Source organism: Halictus rubicundus, chromosome 1 (genome assembly GCF_050948215.1).
Source record: "Halictus rubicundus isolate RS-2024b chromosome 1, iyHalRubi1_principal, whole genome shotgun sequence".
In the NCBI taxonomy this organism is placed as follows: domain Eukaryota; kingdom Metazoa; phylum Arthropoda; class Insecta; order Hymenoptera; family Halictidae; genus Halictus; species Halictus rubicundus.
Window position 1 is genome coordinate 24,362,781 of NC_135149.1, and position 21,537 is coordinate 24,384,317.

Genomic DNA, 21,537 nt, shown 5'->3' on the forward strand with positions numbered 1-21,537 from the left:
AATTCAACTAGTAACACTTCGCATACCGTCATCTATTTTATCATTGCACAATTAATTTATAGTAAGATAACGAATGGATAAAATTATTCTTGTAGAAGTGTTTATAATATATTTAACAATTTCTTTTAGCATTAATTATATTTACAGCAAAATTCTTTGAGTTTTTCAAAAACTTTAAAATGATGTCTAATCGATCCATCATGAATGATTTTTAGGTTATGTTAAGATCAACTAAAAGCGAATCGAAACTTCTTATTCAAATTTGAAATTTGATATTTTAAATTTCTATCATTTGATATATCGAACATAGTAACGTCGAATTTGTTCACTACAGTATAAAAATATAATGTATTAAATGCAGAAAAATGACTATGACTATTTACTATGACTATGTTATTATTTTATTTATACAAATATTAAATTACCTTAGAAATTGAAATAAGTAATAAATAAGTAACAGATTACGTGTTATCTAATGAGACAAACATATTTTGGTAATTTTTGTTTACAATAAGGATTACAATAATAACTTAAAAACTAATTTTAACCAATTAGATGAATTGTAACTATTAATATAATCCAACGACTTCTAATATTATGTCGTTCATGTGACCTTGAGTACCAAAAATAACTAAAAAAGAATAGTTTTAGCAAACGCTCAAAATAATGTCCATTAAGTTTTAAAATAATAATGTACGCGATAGACAAACGATGCGAAAATAAAATTTCTTTATCGGTTTTTTATCGTATATTTAGTTTTATTTATTTCTGGTGTTTGATGTTACACGAATATCGTGATATAGTCATTGATTTTATCGTAATATTATCACGATAGGAAAATCACAAAATTGCTGATACCGAAAAGATAATGTTCAGAGTGTCAAGTTTTATAGAAAAAATTCACAATTTATATTCTCAACTGATGAATATGTAAAACAAAATACGGAAATAATAATTTTGGGAAAACTTAATGTACTGTCACATTTGCACTTTTATCGTAATCCATGTTTTTCAACGGACATCGTTTATTTAATAACTTTCATCAAATAACATTAAATAATAATTTCCTTATACAATTTTTTATCTCTTTAATGAAATACAAATAATAAGAACTACTACGACTAACGTATTTGTGCAAAATATCTTTAACTTTTAATCGTGTTATTCGTTCAATGAAAGCGATGTCTTATACCGGGGGTTTTTTCATATTCTGTAACTGTGCTTCATCGAAACCATACTCTATAAATGTTATAGCGTAAATTTCTTATATCTAAATTGGCCTGCTTTCCGATTCTTGTCGTAATGCATGTTAACATTCATAACTACTATGCTAATTAAGAACTTAATTGATTTTCGGGAAGAACATATTAATTTATGAACAGTTCTTATTTTTATTAAATAATGTAGAAGTTTTTTAATCTGTACGAACATCCATCTTTTAATTATTATTATATGGCCATAATTATCATTTTCTTTATAAATTACGATTTACAGCTGATATAAAGAAGAAAATAATTTCAGATCTATAACAGATAGAAAGCAAACGTTGTATTCAACTAGTACAGGTTGCCGTGCAGTGCATCGTCTCTATTGCTATGCAGAGAATCAATGTTAACGTTAACAGATCATATAAGGACAACCCTAAATATAGATTATTATACCACAACTTCAAAAACATTCTATTCCCGCGATCAATTTCAGAAATAAAGTGTATAATGACTTTATAAGGAAGCATATCATTTTTAATCGTGTTATTTATGATAGATTCAGATCACTTACAAACTACACATTCGATCTGAAATGAAAATTACATTTTTATTTAAAGAAACATCAAATTTGGTATATGAACGCGTACAATGTTTTTATTAAGTTACATCTTTGTAAAGTTAAAATTTAATTAAAAGGTAATTCTCCATTACTATAAATGTAAAACGGAAATGTGGATAATTTAATACTTAACAATTTAAAACCTTCGTGAACTAACTCATCCTCTACCATCGGCAGACCTTAATTAACGTTAATTAAATAATAAGAAAGCGCAACCGAGATCGCAATTCCTTTTTCTCTTGATCGTCATAGTGTATCATCTTGAAAAACAACTTCTTGCATTTTCTTCTATCTAATATCGGAAAACTATTATGAGTATAATTTATCTTACCATTAGAATACCAAATCTGACCAAGCATCTACGGGAAGTTTCGTTCAAGTTACGAGCAAAATGCATGCAAAATTTTAGATTATGAAAACATCGAAAAATATTTCAAACTCTATTACTAAAAAATTGGTAAAATATATATTTAGAAACTGATTATTTGGTATTTATTTATTTATTGCATTAATAAGATTTTTCTATAGTAAGTACGTTAAACTTTGCAATTAACGTAACGTACTTATGCGGCCATTGTACTTTAATGTCAAACTAAAATTAAATATGTACATGTGCGTGCCTACTAGTATCTCTGATTACTCAGTTTTCAATAAATTTTTAACGAACTAATAAGATTTAAAAACTATAAATAAGTTTTTATGATGTAATTATTAGCAATACGAATACGCTATGGAAACTATAATTCCTTATGTGAAAAATATGATAATAAATAAATAAATAACTAGTTAAATATTTACAGTTTATATTTTGTAAAAGCATGTCATATATACAGACTCTAATTATGTTTAATTCTAGCCATGACAGTTGTTCTGATCAATCTCATTTTGCTATAATTACACAGGTGCAGCCATTGCTTGAAAAATTGCATTGTTGCTCACCATTATGTAACTGCAATGTGCAGAAACGTAATCTGACAGAGCATACTGTCTTATATAAAAGAATTCTTACTATTTTATGTATGTACATTTTAAATGTATATTTTGCTTACAGTATAAATATGATTAAATATACAAATAAAATAAACAATATTTATTTGAATTGTTGAATGACAAAAATACTGTATAATATAATTACAATATTTTAACATATGGCGTATTGAAAAAATATGCATTTGCGTCGTGTACATATGTATTATCATTCGTTGAATGATTTTAGAAAATTGTGAACTAAACGCGATATTTAAACAGTGCGATTTTTTATTTTATGTTCTTGATAAGTATCAAATCAATAAAACGAATCTTGCCTCTTCCATTGAAACTGAAAATCAATGTCTAAAATATTGCGCTATATTATGAACATTTTTATATTCTTTTCTACAGATAAATAATTTTATGAATTAACACACAACGATTGCTATGGCTGAGGATTTTTTAATAGTTCAACAGTGACAGGAACTTCAATTATAAACCAACAACTCATCCTCAATAACGTAATCTAATAATTTTCTTTGGGATTGTTGAGTAAAAGAAGATTTTTAAGTATTCATTTGATACAGCACAATTATTGAGAAGCCTGTTAATAGGTTCTAGTAGGCAAAGTGTTAATAACATAAAAATATCTTATGTTCTACATTTTTAAAAGAAAAATTGTTGAATCCCATGGTTCCCCGATGCATGTGGTCGGTTCTGAGTAAATTACGGGAAAGGTGCGCACGCATCCGAGTCAGCCTGGAAGGACTGATGAAAATACGATTATTCCTTAGCGAACCCTCGAAGCGAAGGAAGGTTCCTCGACTGTAGAAACGACGCACACGAAACTCCCGTTTCGTTTCCCTTTCGTCAATAACTAGTACGTTTTGTACTTGATTTTCTTTTGATTGAAACCAGTGAAACAGTGAGTGGCAAAAATGGTGTCCGGTGGAATGACGTGTATCAAATACCTGACGTTTCTCTTCAACCTGATATTCGCTGTAAGTACTCCATGTTGTGTTGGCGGCATTCGTCAAACTTTATTTTATTTCTTACCACGTTTCCGTTTCTATCAGGGACATACACCTTTCATTCATTCAACAAGTTTCAAGGAACACGTATATTCGTAACAAACAACAAACAACTTTCGTTTATATGGAAAACTGTATTCATATAAATTATTCATGAATTTATTTGAATTCTTACTACACCTGCCTTGGATATATAAAATTAGACTTTTATGTGTTTTATACGGGCTTATGAATCTTTGATATCAGTTTTAATGGATTTTATACATTTTAAATTTATGAAAGTTTTAACGTTTATGTATTGATTAACAAAAATCACATTCCGCAAATTTTGGTCAAATTAAAGACGTCAAAATAATCGTATGTTCATGGTCGTAGACAATTTTTTGTTAATTCCGCTTCGTAAGTAATCGAAATATGTTTGAAATACTGTAGCCGTTTCCCTGCGTCAGTCGATCGTCAAATTGGAACAGAAACAATCACTACTTGCATCAAGAATATACGTGTATACCTATGTACATATGTATATATGGTATACTATACGTATAGGCATTGTCGCTTTCTGTTGTAACATCTTAAACCTCGCAAGATTTTTAGTTAAAAATTATTTTCATTATGCAGTTAAGAGTCAAATGGTTTGCACGTAACATATTAATATTTTCTTATTTACCACTGCAGATAGTAAACACGAATTTGTAATTCATTGTACATAGAATAACTGTGTTTTCAAATTTTTACAAGTGAATTTCACAATATTGTTTAGTGATTCTGTTTGACTCTGTTTGCAATACATTTGTTATCTTTTGTTAATTTATAATATTATGCTGTCTGATATTTATTTCAGTATAGCCATATGTGTACAATAATATTGATATATGGTGCAGATATTTTCTAGATTTAGATCTCCGCACTTTATTATACGTTAATTGTTAATCTATATTTTATCATTTTATTTTCCCCATGCCTCACCATAAGCTACAAATACATTCGGTGTTGATTAATTTTCAAAAATGTAATATTTTGGATGGTTAAAATATTTATTTAAATTACCCATTTTTTTTTAGTTATTTGTCCGTGTCCGTGTATAATTTTTTCTTAAAAATAATTTATTGACACTTGTATTATTAATATTTCTTTACTTTAGCAGCAAATTTTAATGCACATTCTAATCTTAATTTTAATGCATATTTAAAAATATTTCAATAAATAAAAAAAGCGGAACCTAGATTATGAAACGTAAAGAAATTCGATATTGTTACAATTTTTTCAAACTGTAGGATTTTCAGTAATTGACGATTTCGGTAGAATGTCTTCAAATGTGTTTTTTTTATTTTACATAAACAGAACCTTTATTTTGTATTTCGTACGTATTCAATAAAGATGTGCTAATTGACTAACGTGTAAATTATTTCACCCTTCATCAGGTGATGAAAACAATTTGTGAACAAAGTCTTGCGAATATTAAAGTGTACGATCGCAAGTGACACTCACGATATACATCTACATACATCTACATTGTATATGTAGATGAAGTGAATTAATCGCACATTGCGTGGGCTTAGTGCTTCTTCTATCTACTTTCTTCCATACATTTATTCATCTTTACAAATTCTACTAGTTTCACATTTACATACGTCTGTATTTTATAATCAACTTTCTTTGAAAAAATATTAAACATTTTATATTAATTTTTGAAATGTAAACGAATCTGTAATTTTACTTCCCTTGCAAACATATTTAACATGTTATATGAATTTTCGAAGTGTAAACAAATCTGCAATTTTACTTCCCTTGCAAACACACCTAACATTTTATATTAACTTTCGAAATGTAAACAAATCTGCAATTTTACTTTATTACTTTCAGAAAATGTTGTATTAATGCTTCTGTGTGATTTTGTTGCACTTAAAATGAAACGCCATGTGTTCATTTATTGTATTCTATTTTTTATTCATTAAAATTTTGCTAAACCTCCGAAACCGGTCACGCCCGATTTAGCTGAAACTTTGAAGATAGACTCATTTTATACAAAAACGATGTTTGCGAGAAGGATTTTTGGCGGCTCGAAAGTTATGATCTAAAATTTTTAAAAACCCAAACCTAACTCGGATAAAAAATTCTTGCAAACATTGTTATGATCTAAAAAAAAACCTGTTTTCAAAATTTCAGCGAAATCGAAGCATAGAAATTTTAAAAAATACAGGGAATAACACTGAAATGGTAAAAACATTCTTTGCAAAATTTTGGGCCTTAAATTTCGGGTCGCCGAAAATCCTTCTTGCAAACATTGTTTTTATGTAAAATGAAGCTATTTGCAAAATTTCAGCAAAATCGGACGTGACCGATTTTCGGAAGTACAGTCTACAATTTTATTGACTGATTTAATATAATTTTATATGCAAGCATATATAATATCTATGTATAATTTTATAAAATTTATTATTAATTTAATTTCTACCCTTAACACTTTCAAATATATTTTAACATGTAGAAAAAATGATTTTGTACTAAATTTTTGTTTGTACCAAATTTCTATGATTACAGATAACAGGAATTGTGTTCATTGCAGTTGGCACTGTAATTCTGGTAGTTTACAAAGGATATAATAATTTTATGGACAGTTGGTTCTTTGCAGCACCAGTGTTTATGATCGTAGTGGGTGCTGTAGTATTTTTTATATCGTTCTTTGGGTGCTGTGGAGCAGTGAAAGAAAATCATTGCATGATAATAACGGTATGAATAATTTTCCAACTACAAATGTATAACACTAAATACAAATAATTTTCTTAAATACAATACAAGTTAAATATAGTGAATCCGCTTTATAGTGCTCGGAGCACTATTCTTTGATGAAGTTCCGAATGTAGAATGGGACAGTGAAGCTCGAGAACTTCTTTATTTTTCATTATTTTTTTATGAGACTTCCACATATTCGTGGCATTTTTCTGATTAAAATGAAACCAAATATCATAGGAATTATATCATATTTGGTATCATTTTCATTAGAAAAATGCCATGAATATGTTGGTGAAAGTCCCATAAAACAATAATGAAAAATAAAGTAGTTTTCTTATTGGATTAGTAGTGGTCTTCTAGTCTCACACCGATATATGTACCCGACCCATGTAATGTTCACACTTCTCGGCAGCGGCGGCTCTCGACCTTCTTGGCCCCTCACAGGGTATAACCCGCGGTAGTAGGGATATTTCGACGTCGGCTAATTCAGAAGCTTCGCGACGTATAACCCGGACTCACTATACAGAGTTGAATAGTGTGATAATTTTAAGGAAATCATTTAATGCTCTATATTCTGGAATTCTAAGTAATTTTCAAATTGTTTATTTGATCAGTCATCTTTAATGATGTAGCTTAATGTCGATTTTATTTAAGTGAATAATTATATGTTACAACAATTTTCTCTGTAATACATAAAATATTGAAGGACACAAAAAAATATGTAGATAACTTGTGAAGTATTTAAAAATTATTTATTTTTTTAATTAGAAGAAGAAATAACATATATAGAATTTTGTTACATAGTTTTCAGTATTGCTTCTTCTGATCTTTGTACTGGAACTCGTTGCTGGTATTTCTGGATATATGATGCAGAGAGAGGTTCGGCAAATGGTAGAAAATAGAATGAACAGTACTATGAAGGAATATTCATCGGATGCGAACATTGGCAAGTCTTGGGATATTATGCAGCATGACGTAAGTGTACACGATATGACATTTTTTCCCTGAAATTAAATTAAATGTCTACATATTTCGTACAATACTAAATTATTTATGAAATGAATGTTTTTATATAAACATAATTATTTATTTGTTTAATTCATATTTTTCTTGTAACACTTAATTTGTAGTAATTAATTTAAGCATGATTCAATGCAGTATATGAGACCCAAGAAGATTAATAATTAATGGATAAATTATTTTGTTTATAATTGCAGCTTCAGTGTTGCGGCATGACTGGCCCCGCTGACTGGGCTTCTGCTGGTTTCTCAAGCAATATTTTGCCAAATTCCTGCTGCAAGGAAATACTGAAAGGAGATAAATGTGACACTAATACAATTCACAAATATGAAGATGGATGTATGCACAATCTTCAAGCTGCTATTGAGCATAACGCATTGATTTTGGGTAGTGTAGGCATTGGCATTGCTATTATTCAGGTAAGTCTGACTTAGCTCATTTACATTTGACTATGGATTTTAATTTTCTACAATTCACTTGATTGTTGTTCTTAATTAATAGAAGCTTAACAGAAGTGTGTCTCATATCTTGTTCATTATAGCTTCATTTACAATTTTTTATCCTTTGGTTCGTTGACTTTGTTTAATGCAGAATTGTCTATACGTACAAAGTTTAAACGGTTAAAATAAATATTATAAATAACGAAAGTGACGCCAAAAATTTGATGTCAAATTAAATAATACGATAAAATTTTCTAATTTCAGGTGATTGGAGTGATCTTCGCATGTTGTCTGGCACGTTCAATACGTCGCGAATACCAAACTGTGTAAGCAGACAGTTATCCACAGTTATAATGCCTAAAAGTTGCACTAAATTTCCGAAATGTGCTCTCTGTCTTTCGCTGTTACACGTTCATGTATCAATTTCCTTATATTTCTGTTTAAGTAACAGAATATTGCACAAATTGCACATTGTATTCTTCATTTATCATGCTGCACAAAAATGGTAGAGCAGAACAATCTACATGCGTGTTTATGAAATTATAAATTTATTCGTGACAACATTGGACTTTATTTTATGATTTGGACTTTATAAATAATTGTTTTTACTGTGTTTTTATCTACATCATTACAATTGTCACACTCGTTATTATAATTGTCAGTTATAGTAATGTCAACACAAACGAAGTATTAATACTGTTTGAATTTAATGTAATTATACTTTCCTTTGGATATTGAAAATTGGATATAGGAAAAAAATAGTATTTTTGTGCAGTATGACGTCTTTATGACTGTTTCTTTAAGACTGATCATTTTTATACTATAACAGTGGGAAAGACTTTGTACTTTGTTAACGAACTGCACGCGGATACTGAAGAACTATAAATCGAAAGTAATATATTTATGTTAAGATTTCAGTGTTATATACGTAAATATTAACACCTTATTTGTTACGACTACGTTTTATCCTGGTTTTGTTTTGTGGAAAATAGTCCTCAATGTCGGAGTATATAATTTCATTTTCGTTTTATTTAACATAATACAAGAGAATATTGTGATGGTTAAAAGTACTATGCTTTCACTATTTGGTATTTTTAGCTCCTTTTTCATTGAGCCTAAGCTTATAAGCTTCTCTGCAATTAGAAATGATTGAGAGTTATGATTTTTTTAAACTTTGTATGATACCTTTTCATGTACAATTTGATGACAATGAAAATAACATGTACAAGTAAATAAGCATAATACATAACGCAAGGCATTATGGTTTAATCATCGGATAAAATAAAAATGTCTAAAACAATAGTTGTAACGTATGTAATACGTTATTTTAACATTTGATGCTTACACCATCGTGTTGCTTTTGATTCAGTTTGTGGATTTTATCCTAAAGATATGCATAGTTAAATAGTCATCACATAAATTGACAATACGATTATGCAATTGTATGTTGAAGAAATTTCAAACTCTATATACAATATGGAACAACGTGATAATTGCATTCATGCAAATTCAATACAATTATTAAACAGTCATGTTAAATTAACAGTACCTAATGCTATTTGATTCTTTAGAAACTTAATTCTCATATCTACGCTTTCCTTAATCCGGACACTGGAAAATCGTAAATTTTTATTTTATTTTAAAAATTGTATTCTCTGTTAGAATATGAATTTGGGTTATTGCATATATGACAAAATGCTTAATTATACACACTTTTCGAAATATACATTCAGTATTTAAACAAATTTCTAGAAATTTGTGTGTCAAAGATTAACATACATTTACTTGTGCACATTATATATTAAAATTAGTATAATATTGGTAATATGGAATATAATAGATTGTACAGCATGTTCTATGTAACCTCATCATTTAAAGCATTTTACTTCTATAATTTCATATTACATACTAGGACAAATGCAACAAGTCTGTGACGATTAGGTGGTAAGAATAGTATTATACTTTAAGTAATTCTTCACAGATTTACAGCGTATATGTACTTGAATGTAAATAGTGTATTAAAAAACAAATTATGTCCATTCATACCACGTAACAAAAGAGAAAGATAAAATAATAATATAAAGCGTTAGCATAAGAAACACATTTTATGTTAAAAAAAAACAAAAAGGAAGATAATGTTTACAGTCAATATAATCACATGAAACATGCTGTATATGATATCTATATTAAGTTTAAAATTTAAATATATTCAGAGATTTTAACGTTAACACAGAGAAACGAAGGCGGAAATAATATGTACGATTGATAAAATGTGATACGAATGATACGAAATGTCATTGTCTTATTTTGGAAAGCGTAAACTGTATGCACCTTCTTGCTTTGCCACGTGCAACACTTGGTGTGTTTTATCAGAAAAAAGAGAGAACGGTGTTCTGTCACGAGCGATTTAATTAATTTATACTTGCAGCGAGACCGCAGCGCACTGATCTGACACCAATTAAGAGGTATTATAACTCTAAGTATTGTTCGTCGTGTGTGTGAATTCATACAAAGAATAATTCTAGAGTCGTCGCAAAACCATTTACTTACATAGAACCTTGGACGCAGAGTAACCAACACTCGTCTGCAGTCTAGAGATTAAGAAGAAAGCAAATGATTGGAGAATCAAATTCAAATTACTGCCATTATATGCCAAATGATTGAAACCAAATTTTTTCGTAGACCGAGTTTTACGTACAATTGAAGCTTATTGTCATGCAAGAATGCTTCACAAACGAAATTGGATAATTATAGATTTTGTTTTAGACGCCTGTCGCAGTCTAAAAGGCTCTTTCAGTGCCTCGATATGTTGCAAAATCAAACACTTTATGCATCCTCACTCTACAGAACGTTTTATATTCATATAAGTCGGTCATAGATGTATGAAATATATTTTCATCGTGCACTGCTGAGCTGAACCAATCGTCTTATAAATTTCGGTTTAAGTGAAAAAAAGTTCGAGATTCATTTTATTGGAATCATTAATACTAACGTTTAACGAAAATGTTTTACCCTATTAACAACCATTGTTGGCATTATTATAATGTACCTTATCGTTCTCATACTTTCACGAATCTTAAATTTAATTAATATTCTGTTGGTCTCTCTTGAAATTGAAAAATCGTAAATGGTATATACTTTATAGGTGACATGAGTTTACCTATAAATAAAGTCATGCATAATAGAAGAACATATTATACACGCGTTGCATAAACGAAATTGCTAAAAATATTAACATAAAATGCTACAATGCAAACACATTAGTTTTAATAGTCCAAAATGTATTTGTACTTGTTTTCATAAAAATCAGAAATGTTTATTACTTGCCCTAGTAACTGAAAAATTACCATATATAATATTATTTAAAGAATAGACTTATTATATAATAGTCATAAAAATGTTTGTAAATTCATTGCACATAGCACAGAATACATATATTAAAATATGTTGTTTAAACAATTTTATATATTATAATTCTAAGTATTACATAAAGTTTTGTATATGATTTATTAATTTATAATTAACAACGTAAAGTTATCCTCTTCATTTGCAGATATTGTTTAAAAGACCATTCAAATTCCCTATTAAAGAAAAAATGACGAACCAAAGGATATTTAAAAGTATTAACTATAACAAAATATGCAGATATTGTAAAGTCTGAGTTAGAATATTCTTGTAGTAGAGTCATTATATGTTGGGACCACAATTGTTTACATTTTTAGAAACGGATGTATTAGAAAAAAATTCATTAAACAATCGGCTGGCACGAAAGAACCATAATTTCGCGACAACAGATTTTTGTCATCGTTTTTGCGAATCTACTTCTAAAAACAGAAGATAAAAATGCGAGCTCATGGCGTTGCGTCGATTTAAGGAATTTTACTATAATTATTGCAATTGTAATTGCAATCTGTTATCTTCTCCTTTGAAATCTCACATATTTTGGTACGGTAAATTAATTGTAAAGGCATAATAATTTATTTCAGAAATGTATTTTGGCTGGTTGCGATATTAATAGATTCGAAATGTGTAAAAGTAATTGTAATTTTACTTTATTGTCCGCTTTCTTTATTTTAGAACATAGTTTATATCCCTCGGTAAGGATATAGTTTATATTACTAGGTAACACTTAGATAATAGTTGATTAACTACACAATTTTAAGATATGTATGTTTTGTCCGGACCAAATAATATAAAATAATGATTGATTATAAAAAATTAATAAATATTTTAATGTAATAATGTTTACTATATAGCTAATTTTGGGGTGATCATTCTTATATGTGGTACCAGAAATACGCGAGATTTCAATCATTCAAATATTATTTACAAAAAAAAAGTTAGTATGAATATATATTTAGCAGGTAATACTGAGATTTTCAAGTGTGCCTAATGTTTAGCGATGTGTTTGAATTGTTAAATAATTCGTTAGCATTATGTTAAATGATTAATTGAAATAATATTAATTTTAATCAAAACTTGGCACTCGAAAAAAACGTTCCTTTAAGTTATCAATTTGGTATAAAATTTTCCTATGTTATTCTTTGTTTTAACTTCCGTACAATAATTGTTTCATTACAAGATTGTTAAAAGGCAATAATTTATTTTATATTTTTAAGTATGTTAAAGTTCTTTGAAAACGTCCACACAATTACGTCACTAATTTTTATTAATTTTTAACTTCTGTATTTAATAATTTTTAGTTTCTGTTGTTTTATACGTTTTCTGTTTTTAATATATATTATGTAACGATATTTTAAACCGTAGTATTAAGTCATATAAACTTATATATATATATAGGATGTCCATGTTAAAATTAATTTTGGTGTACATGCATTTAATTTTAAACTATAGAAAATTCTACACATTGTTAAATTACAGAACTTTTATATGCGATAACGAATGTTCTCATTTAAGATGAAATCAGACCAACGTTAATTTAAATATGTAATTTTGTGCAAGAAAAAAAATGTTATACCATGCGAAGCGTGATGGAAACTAAAGTTTCGTCCGGATATTACTTTTCATAATCGGCTGATAAGAAAAGACTGACGATAACGTAAGAAATACAAAAAACGAAATCAGTATTAAATGAGAAGGAAACGTTTGCTTTTGTGGCGTTTAGTCTCTTACGATATTTTTCTACTTGTAATTTAATTAATTAATGGATATATTATTATCGTCCTTTAGGAGCTGATCACTTTAGCACATCTTGTCGTATAGCTTTTATCTATATTAATAAAATATATTAAATAAATATTGTATCTGTTTATTCTAGGCCACGAGCGTGGTTTTTAATAATAGATAGTATGACCCGAATTGATGGAACATTTTTATTTAAGGAATACCACTTATACTTTTTCATCTGATCCACCTATTCATTCTTGTTCGACCAGTATCAATTCATGGTTTAAATTTTCAGTGGCATGAACTGAAGTGCTGGCATACCTTTCAAGTTGATGAACGTTGTAGTATTTTCATAAATATATGTAACTAGACAGTGAATTTTTATACAAATAACCATTTTCATATTTAATTTTATGAAAACTCGCATAACAGAAAAGTGTTGTTCATTGTGGAAACATTATATGTGTTACAACATACAAACTATATGTGTTACAAATGTTGTATAAAAAATATAATTTAAAAAATGAGAGGATGTATAATTTAAATAAAATTCAATTGGAAGTAAAAACACATTGAAGAACGAAAACTCATTATGACCAGTTTTTTCTTTTATTTCGCTCTATATTCACTTATAGCATTAGCAGACTAACATTCAGTAATTATATAGTAGGATGCTCTCTTGCATAGTTTTATAACTATTTGTCAACAAAAGAAATGAATTCGCAAAAAATAAGAGGGTAGGACTTCGTTTAAACGATCGTCTTTAAAACTTCGTAAATGATTTCAAAGCAGTTTTAAATAATCGTCGAATTTTATGATTAAAATTTTTTTTTATCAATTACTTTTGTCTGCTAAATTGTACTATTTGTAACGTTATTGTGCAATTATCCACTTTTGATTTTTAGACCAATTCAAAGACTCGTTTAAACAATTTCCCTCACAAAAATATGTTAACGAAACGCTGTATGAATAAAAATCATTCCTTCTTTTGTTGTTGTATACCTTTAATTACAAAAGAGCAGATTCTACGTGCAACTTATATACAGTTCCAGACGTCTAAAAGATCTATAGATCATTTCTTCAAGAACTTCACAGAATATATTTACAAGAACCTTAACGATAGTAATTGAAATCAGATAAAAAATTAAAGTTGTTTGCGCGATATGAACTGTACAATTAAATCATGAATTAAAATAGTAAATACTTCCCTTCTGTTATCATTAATTCTGTTTGTGATATAGTAATATATTAATCAACGAACATTTTTTTCTGGGAATCCACTTTTCACCAGGAGGAACCATTATTAACGTTTCGTAATCTTTTCAAAGTACTTGAATAAAGAATTAGTATAAAATTCCATTACTTTCAATAATTCAAATAATTAATTTTTGTTCATTCAATGCAGTTTTAACAAAAACAATGCAGTTTTAACAAAAATTCTATAAGAAGACCTTTTAGAAGACATCACATCTGTACTCAATTTGTTAATATAATAGTCAATACAAATTCGATGAGAATTATGGTTTATGATTTTTCACTAATATACAGAAAATTATGTTTATTTACAATCGCGGCAATTTAAATATTACGAACCCGATTAACACATGAACTTTGAAAAGGAATTTCTAGTGAGCGAAATTCCAATTTTGTTTAATTACTCAAGTGCTACGCCTACTTAATTACAATGATCACTCGTATATGATTTATCACTAAATCCATAATAGATCAGTAAAAAGTAATTTATTATGATTAGCGTTATTATTTAATAAACGTGACTGCAGTTACATTTCTGTGAAACGAACTTATGTCCATAGGGACAATTTTCTGCCGAAAAGTCAGATTTCTTTTTCTTTCGTCATCTTTTTACGTAGAATAAATATTATTATGTCATAAAATTTTTTAGTTTGTTTTATGCAAAAGTAAGTTAGTAAAAAATTGAAAATTGAGTAGGGCCCCTTAATTAGTAATCTAATTACTTGCTTACATTTGGATTATTCATATTGTTCATAATATTGCTTAAACTATCAATATTATCTGGTACTGTCAATGGACGTACCCTTTCAAATACTATTTCATCACGAGTTCTTAAAACAACCAGATGAACGAAACAAACGAAAGGCAAAAGAAATATAACCGAGGGCCCTCGCTTTTCACCCTTTTCACTCTCGAGTTAGATTTCTCACGAAGTGGTCGTAACAAAAAGTCTCTTATCGCAATCACTAAAACAATTAGTAGTACGTAAATTCAGTATTCCTATTCCTATTATTGAAAAAAATCTGAAAATCAAACTACCACTATTTTTGGAAGACATTCTGCAATCATTTTTATCGAAATACTTTTATGTGTTACACTTCTTTTTATATTTTTACGTAAAAAATATTACTTTCTTTTCAAATGTGTATAATATTGATGTAAATGAATGTCCTTAGTAAAAATGTTTAATTTTATTAGAAAACTGCTTACAAAAGTTTCTAGGGTCCTGCATCATTTCGAATTGACTGTATATAAATTTTGATTCGTTATCAAAATGATTAAAGAAGAGAATATAACAATTCAAAGAATGTGAATTTACAATGAAAAAATAAATACCTGTCTCGTCAACTGTATGACAAAACAAGTGAATAAAGTGAACCAAAACTTCATAGATACAAGAATAAATTGTGGAAGATGTACTGTTCTTCTCAAGAGTTACAGAGTGAAAAAGAGAGTATAGGTTACACATGCACGCACGTTCATTCATCTTAGGCACATTTACATACTAGATATAAAAGCACATCACAATGATCGAATCGACGATCTAGAATAGTCTTTCGTTTAAAACGATCCTTCGGTCGATATACATATACATACAATAAGTTTCTCGAAGGTGCGGAGAGCCAAAGTTGATTATTCGAACGATCAATTTTACCGATTTATTACTTCTGATCACTTCATCAGACATAATTTAATATAAAACACAAATTAATTAGTAGATTATTTTGAAAGGTATGAACATCTTTTTCGACATTCACAACAATGGCGCATACTTGTAAAAATATTTATTGGTAAAATAAATATTATTATTGATTTTACATAGAGATCAAGTAAACAAGAAACTTTCAAGTGACTCAGTCTTATTATTGGTCATTTATAAATATATTTTAAACATTTTCATTTTAATCAGAATGAAAAGAAAAATAATGCAAAATTTGAAACAAGATGCAATTTAAAAATTTAAGTAAAAAAAAAAGATGTGCCAGTAAGTGAAATGTATATTCACTAATCGAAGAAACCTCCGACAATTAATTTATTCAAAACAATTGATCGAGTCGAATACTCAAAATCTGAATATAGTTAGATGGGCTCCCTTAAGCGGCCGTTCTTTGTTTTGAAGGAATGAAAAGGGCAGCGATTTCTGAAAAATCGTTCATGTTGCATAACGCTTAGTCCAAAGACGTGCTATGCGATCGTGCTCTTCTCTATTCTGAAGATACTGTGTTGCTATACTTCCTACTAGAGGATCCGCTGAAACATTTTAAATATGATATGAAAACTAAACCTATTTATCAGTTCTTTCCCCTAACAAATTGTCGAAATATTTCTTATGAATTATCGAAAGTAATCAATAAAATCCTCATAAAAAATTAATTTGTTCTATGTTCGCATAATGTTGTCTAGCGTAATACAACAATTAATAACATTATAATTATATATATATACATATTTGAATTTACCTGGATTGCAGTCCGTTAGAAGTGAACAAATGGATAGTAAGACTTTAGAGATAGTGAGTGCAGGTGACCAATTGTCTTTCAATATGTCCAAACAAATGACACCTTGACTATTTATATTACAATGATAGATACGTGTTCGGAATGTGACCTAAAACCATTCAGAAAAATTACTCATTACTGTCACTACCTTGCTATTGTGTTTTGATTTTCCATTACACTATATATAGTGTTCTACGGGTGATAGTACAACTGTCGTAGAGGTCATTCTACTGAAATGGATTATTGCTTATACTACTCCCAATGTTTAGTAAACAATAGAAGAGTGTGAGGACCTAAAAATGTCGGGTCGAGACGGGTCAAGAATTTCGAGAATTTTCGGAATTTTCGAGAGTAATCTCGAAAATTCTTAAGAACCTCGATACATTCGAGAACCTAAATGTGCTCGGGAATCCTGAAATTTTCGACAACCCGACCCGTCTCGACCATCGAGTTCTCACACACACTGATGTAATTTCAAATGACAACCGCAGTTGATACCGGTAATCACAGGTCATTTCGTGTATGACAACAAATCATTGACATTGAAAGGATTAATAATTAATTACATTAATACCTTTGGTGGTTTGAAAGGATATTCCGGGGAAAAATGTATGTCTAAGAAGAACACTCCTCCTTCATAAACTGAACCAGGAGGTCCAAGTATAGTTGATACCCATTCATATAAATTATCTCCTTTAGGTCCTGCACTATAAAACACAGAGTACAATTATTAATTATTGCACGAGAAACTTTATTCATTAGTTCTAAGAATAAAATGTACGACAATTGAAAGTTAATTAATGAGTGCGAACCTGCAATTTGGAGGAGGGTCTAATGTAATTTCTGCCAATTCTTTCTGTATCCTGCAAAAGAGAGATTAGTTTCATGATTACAGATCTTCATAGCAGACATGTCTTGATGTCTTTCTTATTATAATTCTGGTACCTTTTGGCAGATGTTCCTAAAGCTTTTGACATCTTTGGATTAGGCTTCGCTTCCTTGTTTTCTGGTTTATTGTCTGCTAGCGATGAACCACGCCCTCTGCTAGTTCCACTTGAACCTGCACCCGATGACATGGCTCTAAAATAATTTATATTATATACTACATAATTAACCCTCTGCGAACCAGGTGAATAACCGTCACTCCCTGAACCAGGTGGGATTAATTTTACCCCAACCAGTATCCATCAACAAGTACAACATTTGAATAAGAATGCTCTTTAAAATCGTGTTTCATCGCTTTTATAATAGGATCAGATCCAAATAGAACAAAGATGTATCTTTTGAAAATTCTTTTCTTCATGGCACTGAACAACAATGTTTTAACTCCAGCTACTCAAGAAACCAAATAAATTGCGGATATTTTGAAGGAAAAAATCAAGCAGTTTAAAAATCACTGGGGTTAATTTAACCCCACCTGGTTCGCGGAGGGTTAAAGATGTTTTGTAAAATAAGAATCCAAACTTTCTGCATAACAAAGTTGTGATTCAATTAGGAATTCTAAAATATGTTAATAAATCAAACAAGCAAAATTTAAGTATACCTGATGCCCTGAACTATGAATGTTGAGAACTTCTTATGATGATTTGCAAGTGTTCTTATAGATAACAGTTGTATATTTTTAACAAGGACCACTAAGTAAACAATTATCTCACCTAAAATCAAAACAGAAAAGATAATGAAATACATGAAAACAATGAAACTGTATTTCTTATGTCTGGTATATATTAATTTGCATTGGCATGAAATATATTATTTGACAAATTACGAACAAATGTGAACATCATAGGGATATGCTAATGGAATAATGGGCAATATTTATTTGTTTATTTGCTAAGGTTTCCAAAACATGTTAATACTATTTAATTCACAACATTGACAAAAATAAATATTTAATAAGGTTATACCTTCTAATGCAATTTTTGCTAACACAAGAAAATCAGATTATTATTACAAATGCAAGAAATAATAAATAATATTAATATAACGTTAAGGTGAAGTGCGAATTGGTAGATAGAAGTACAAATTATTTTTGTTCCCCAAATTGCAGAGAAAGATAATTGACAAAAATTTTGCAAAAAGAGAATCGATTGGGATAACTCTAATGTTATTAAATATGAACTAAAACCAATCTCAAATAATATAGATGTTACGACCGATTCACTACCAAGTTAATGTTATTAAGACAGTCGAAGAGAGAATGTACAAAATAATGGCAAAATATCAAAATCCATAAAAATGTAGTGACTTTACAAAGGAACAGGTCATTAAATGATGTTATTAATCAGCCTCAATAGAAGTTCCTTAAAAGGCATTGTTTCTAACAAACGAAAGGATCCGGTGATTGGTGATCAACAATAATTCCTGTTTGAAAAAGACTATTGTAGAACCATATACGATCAAGAGGAAGAGGTGTGTTACCTCGTTGATAGAAAGGGTAGCTTCCCAATCGTTTCGGGATCAAGTTTATAATCGTCGATTGATCCTATGTAAATTCTGCGTAAACCAGCCGGTTCCGGTTTTGTGCGTACTGCTGGACGCAAGTATGCTTCTCAGGTGCTGCTCTGCAGGCTGGCGGGCTTCATCGTCGCTCTCATGTCCCAAAGTCACGATCGCGGCGTCCCTTTTCCCTCGGCGAGCGCCGAAACGTGCGCATCTCTGCGTCGCCGGATGTTGACTCTGTCGCCGCTGCGGCGGACGTTGGTAGCCGACATTCCTAGATGGCTGCACTGTCGACTTCGATATTTAGGGACATGCGATACCAATACCCCCACAAAAATCTCCTACATCAATTTTCACGTCTCGCGCAATGTTACCGGGAGAATTCCCTCTTCGCGGGAATTTCCCTTTCCCTTAGCACAGGCCTGGGCAACTGGTTGTTCGTCAAACTGGGCAGTCTGGTGGGCAACTGACAAGTGGCAACATTATCGTTTCATTTGTAATGACAGAAAGAGGGATACTGTATTCCCCTCAATTTCCCATGTCCGGCGACACTGACCAACTGTATCGTCTGCACTGTGTCTGTGTCTGAATCCTCCGCGGCCATTCTATTTTATTGTAGGCTATGTTTATTATAATATAAAGTGTTTGCAAAAAATTTGTACTCCCTTGAAAGAGGTGATTCCTGGACTGATTTGAAGTAACTTTTTTCTTACGAAAATATTTAATTCATTGACATTATCGTTCCGACCATTAACAAAGATACGTGTGCCTAACAACCAATTAAACTCGCATTGCTTTTGCTGAATTTCGTTCCAGCTCTGTATAGTACACTTGTACTGTGCGCGCGCCAGATGATCGCTGGACAAAGTGTATTCGTTCTAACTCTAAGACCATTTTTCGGCTAATAGCGACAATGTGTGCGATGGTAGGCGATCGCTATTGGCCGAAGAATCGTCACTTTGCTAGCCATAATCTGGCGCGCGCACAGTATACAAATATATATATATAAATAATGAAAGAAACAAATAAAAAATGTGTATTTCTGTGAATGTGTGATTAACACGTTCGGATACAATGTGCACATACATCGTACAGTACATCAGAATGGTAACTCCTGTATGTTTCACAGAACCAATTCTCAGAGCACATGCGCTCGTAAGTGAGCTTCGTGTGAATTTGAATTGGCATTAGTATTTCATATTCGAGTGCGCATGCGTACATGAATTTAATTCAAATTTCTTAATACTTATACAAATGTAATCATAAAATTTGTCTTACGAATGAAAGAACATTCAATTACATATGTGACACAGAAAATAATTTTTTGAATAACATTCAAGTACCTATACTTGTCAAATGTTATTTTCGACCGCGTTGTGTTTCAAATATCGCCACGCTTTTCGATGTTTCTAATTTCTTGCAAAGAAAGAGATAGAAAAATAGTGATTGTACTGTCAGAGTCACATATTTGGCAATCCTAACATCAAAAGTTTTAAGAGAAAAGTTGCATTCCTGGTATTTCTACTCTGAGATTACACATTCAAATAAGAAACAAATTCGACGCAAACAATAATGGCGGTTACGTTCTCATCACGTGATAGATTTCTTATTGGTTACTGATATGTATTACTATTATACATATAAGTATTATTGGTCCATTCTAATCTGGAAAAGAATATGGCACTTATTTTGAATATATGTTTTCAATGTTAATCAATCAAATACGAAGCGGCAATCAAATATTTGTTCACTTAAAACTCAAGATATTGTATGTGTCTTCTTAATTGCTTCATAGTGAAGCAATATTTGAGAAATATGTTTCTTGCTCTGGTATTTGAAATTTGAAATAATTTATGTACATAGCAATTTTATATAGTTTTGTACTAAATACATACTGTGCTACGAGAACATAAAACAAATTACCGAAAAAATATGTTTTTTTAATACATTAAAGAAGTATAAGTTATTAAGTAATTATTGTTAAGTATAGATAATAAATAATTTTACACATTATCTAATACTCTTTGAGAAGTTTGGATTATATTATCAAATTAAAACTTGAACTCTAAGATTTAGTATAATAATGTAAACATTTATATTCAACATTGATAACGAACGCTGCATAATTTATTCATGTTATTGTAATTTCTGCTATTATATATTATAATGTCTGGTACAAACAAATTTTAGAATTAA

At 29.7% G+C, this 21,537-nt stretch overlaps 2 protein-coding genes across 5 annotated transcripts; one reads left to right on the top strand and one right to left on the bottom strand.

Moving 5' to 3' along the window:
* Positions 1-3,564: 3,564 nt before the first annotated feature.
* LOC143358334 (CD63 antigen) lies at positions 3,565-15,335 on the top strand. Of its 2 annotated transcripts, XM_076795408.1 has the most exons (7): positions 3,565-3,797; positions 6,369-6,557; positions 7,365-7,535; positions 7,778-7,999; positions 8,285-8,346; positions 10,449-10,485; positions 10,546-15,335. In XM_076795408.1, the coding sequence occupies exons 1-6, from the start codon at positions 3,735-3,737 to the stop codon at positions 10,465-10,467; spliced, it is 726 nt and encodes a 241-aa protein (XP_076651523.1). In that variant the 5' UTR covers positions 3,565-3,734; the 3' UTR covers positions 10,468-10,485; positions 10,546-15,335. The 2 variants fall into 2 exon arrangements, with proteins under 2 accessions (XP_076651523.1, XP_076651513.1); XM_076795398.1 differs by having other exon boundaries at positions 10,449-15,335.
* Ubc2 (ubiquitin conjugating enzyme 2) lies at positions 13,745-19,549 on the bottom strand. 3 transcript variants are annotated; one of them, XM_076795437.1, is made up of 7 exons: positions 19,321-19,549; positions 18,443-18,554; positions 17,845-17,959; positions 17,712-17,762; positions 17,474-17,606; positions 16,861-17,008; positions 13,745-16,651 (listed from the first exon to the last, which is right to left on the bottom strand). In XM_076795437.1, the coding sequence occupies exons 3-7, from the start codon at positions 17,874-17,876 to the stop codon at positions 16,554-16,556; spliced, it is 462 nt and encodes a 153-aa protein (XP_076651552.1). In that variant the 5' UTR covers positions 17,877-17,959; positions 18,443-18,554; positions 19,321-19,549; the 3' UTR covers positions 13,745-16,553. The 3 variants fall into 3 exon arrangements, with proteins under 3 accessions (XP_076651552.1, XP_076651534.1, XP_076651543.1); XM_076795419.1 differs by having other exon boundaries at positions 17,845-17,979; XM_076795428.1 differs by lacking the exon at positions 18,443-18,554 and having other exon boundaries at positions 17,845-17,979.
* Positions 19,550-21,537: the final 1,988 nt, after the last annotated feature.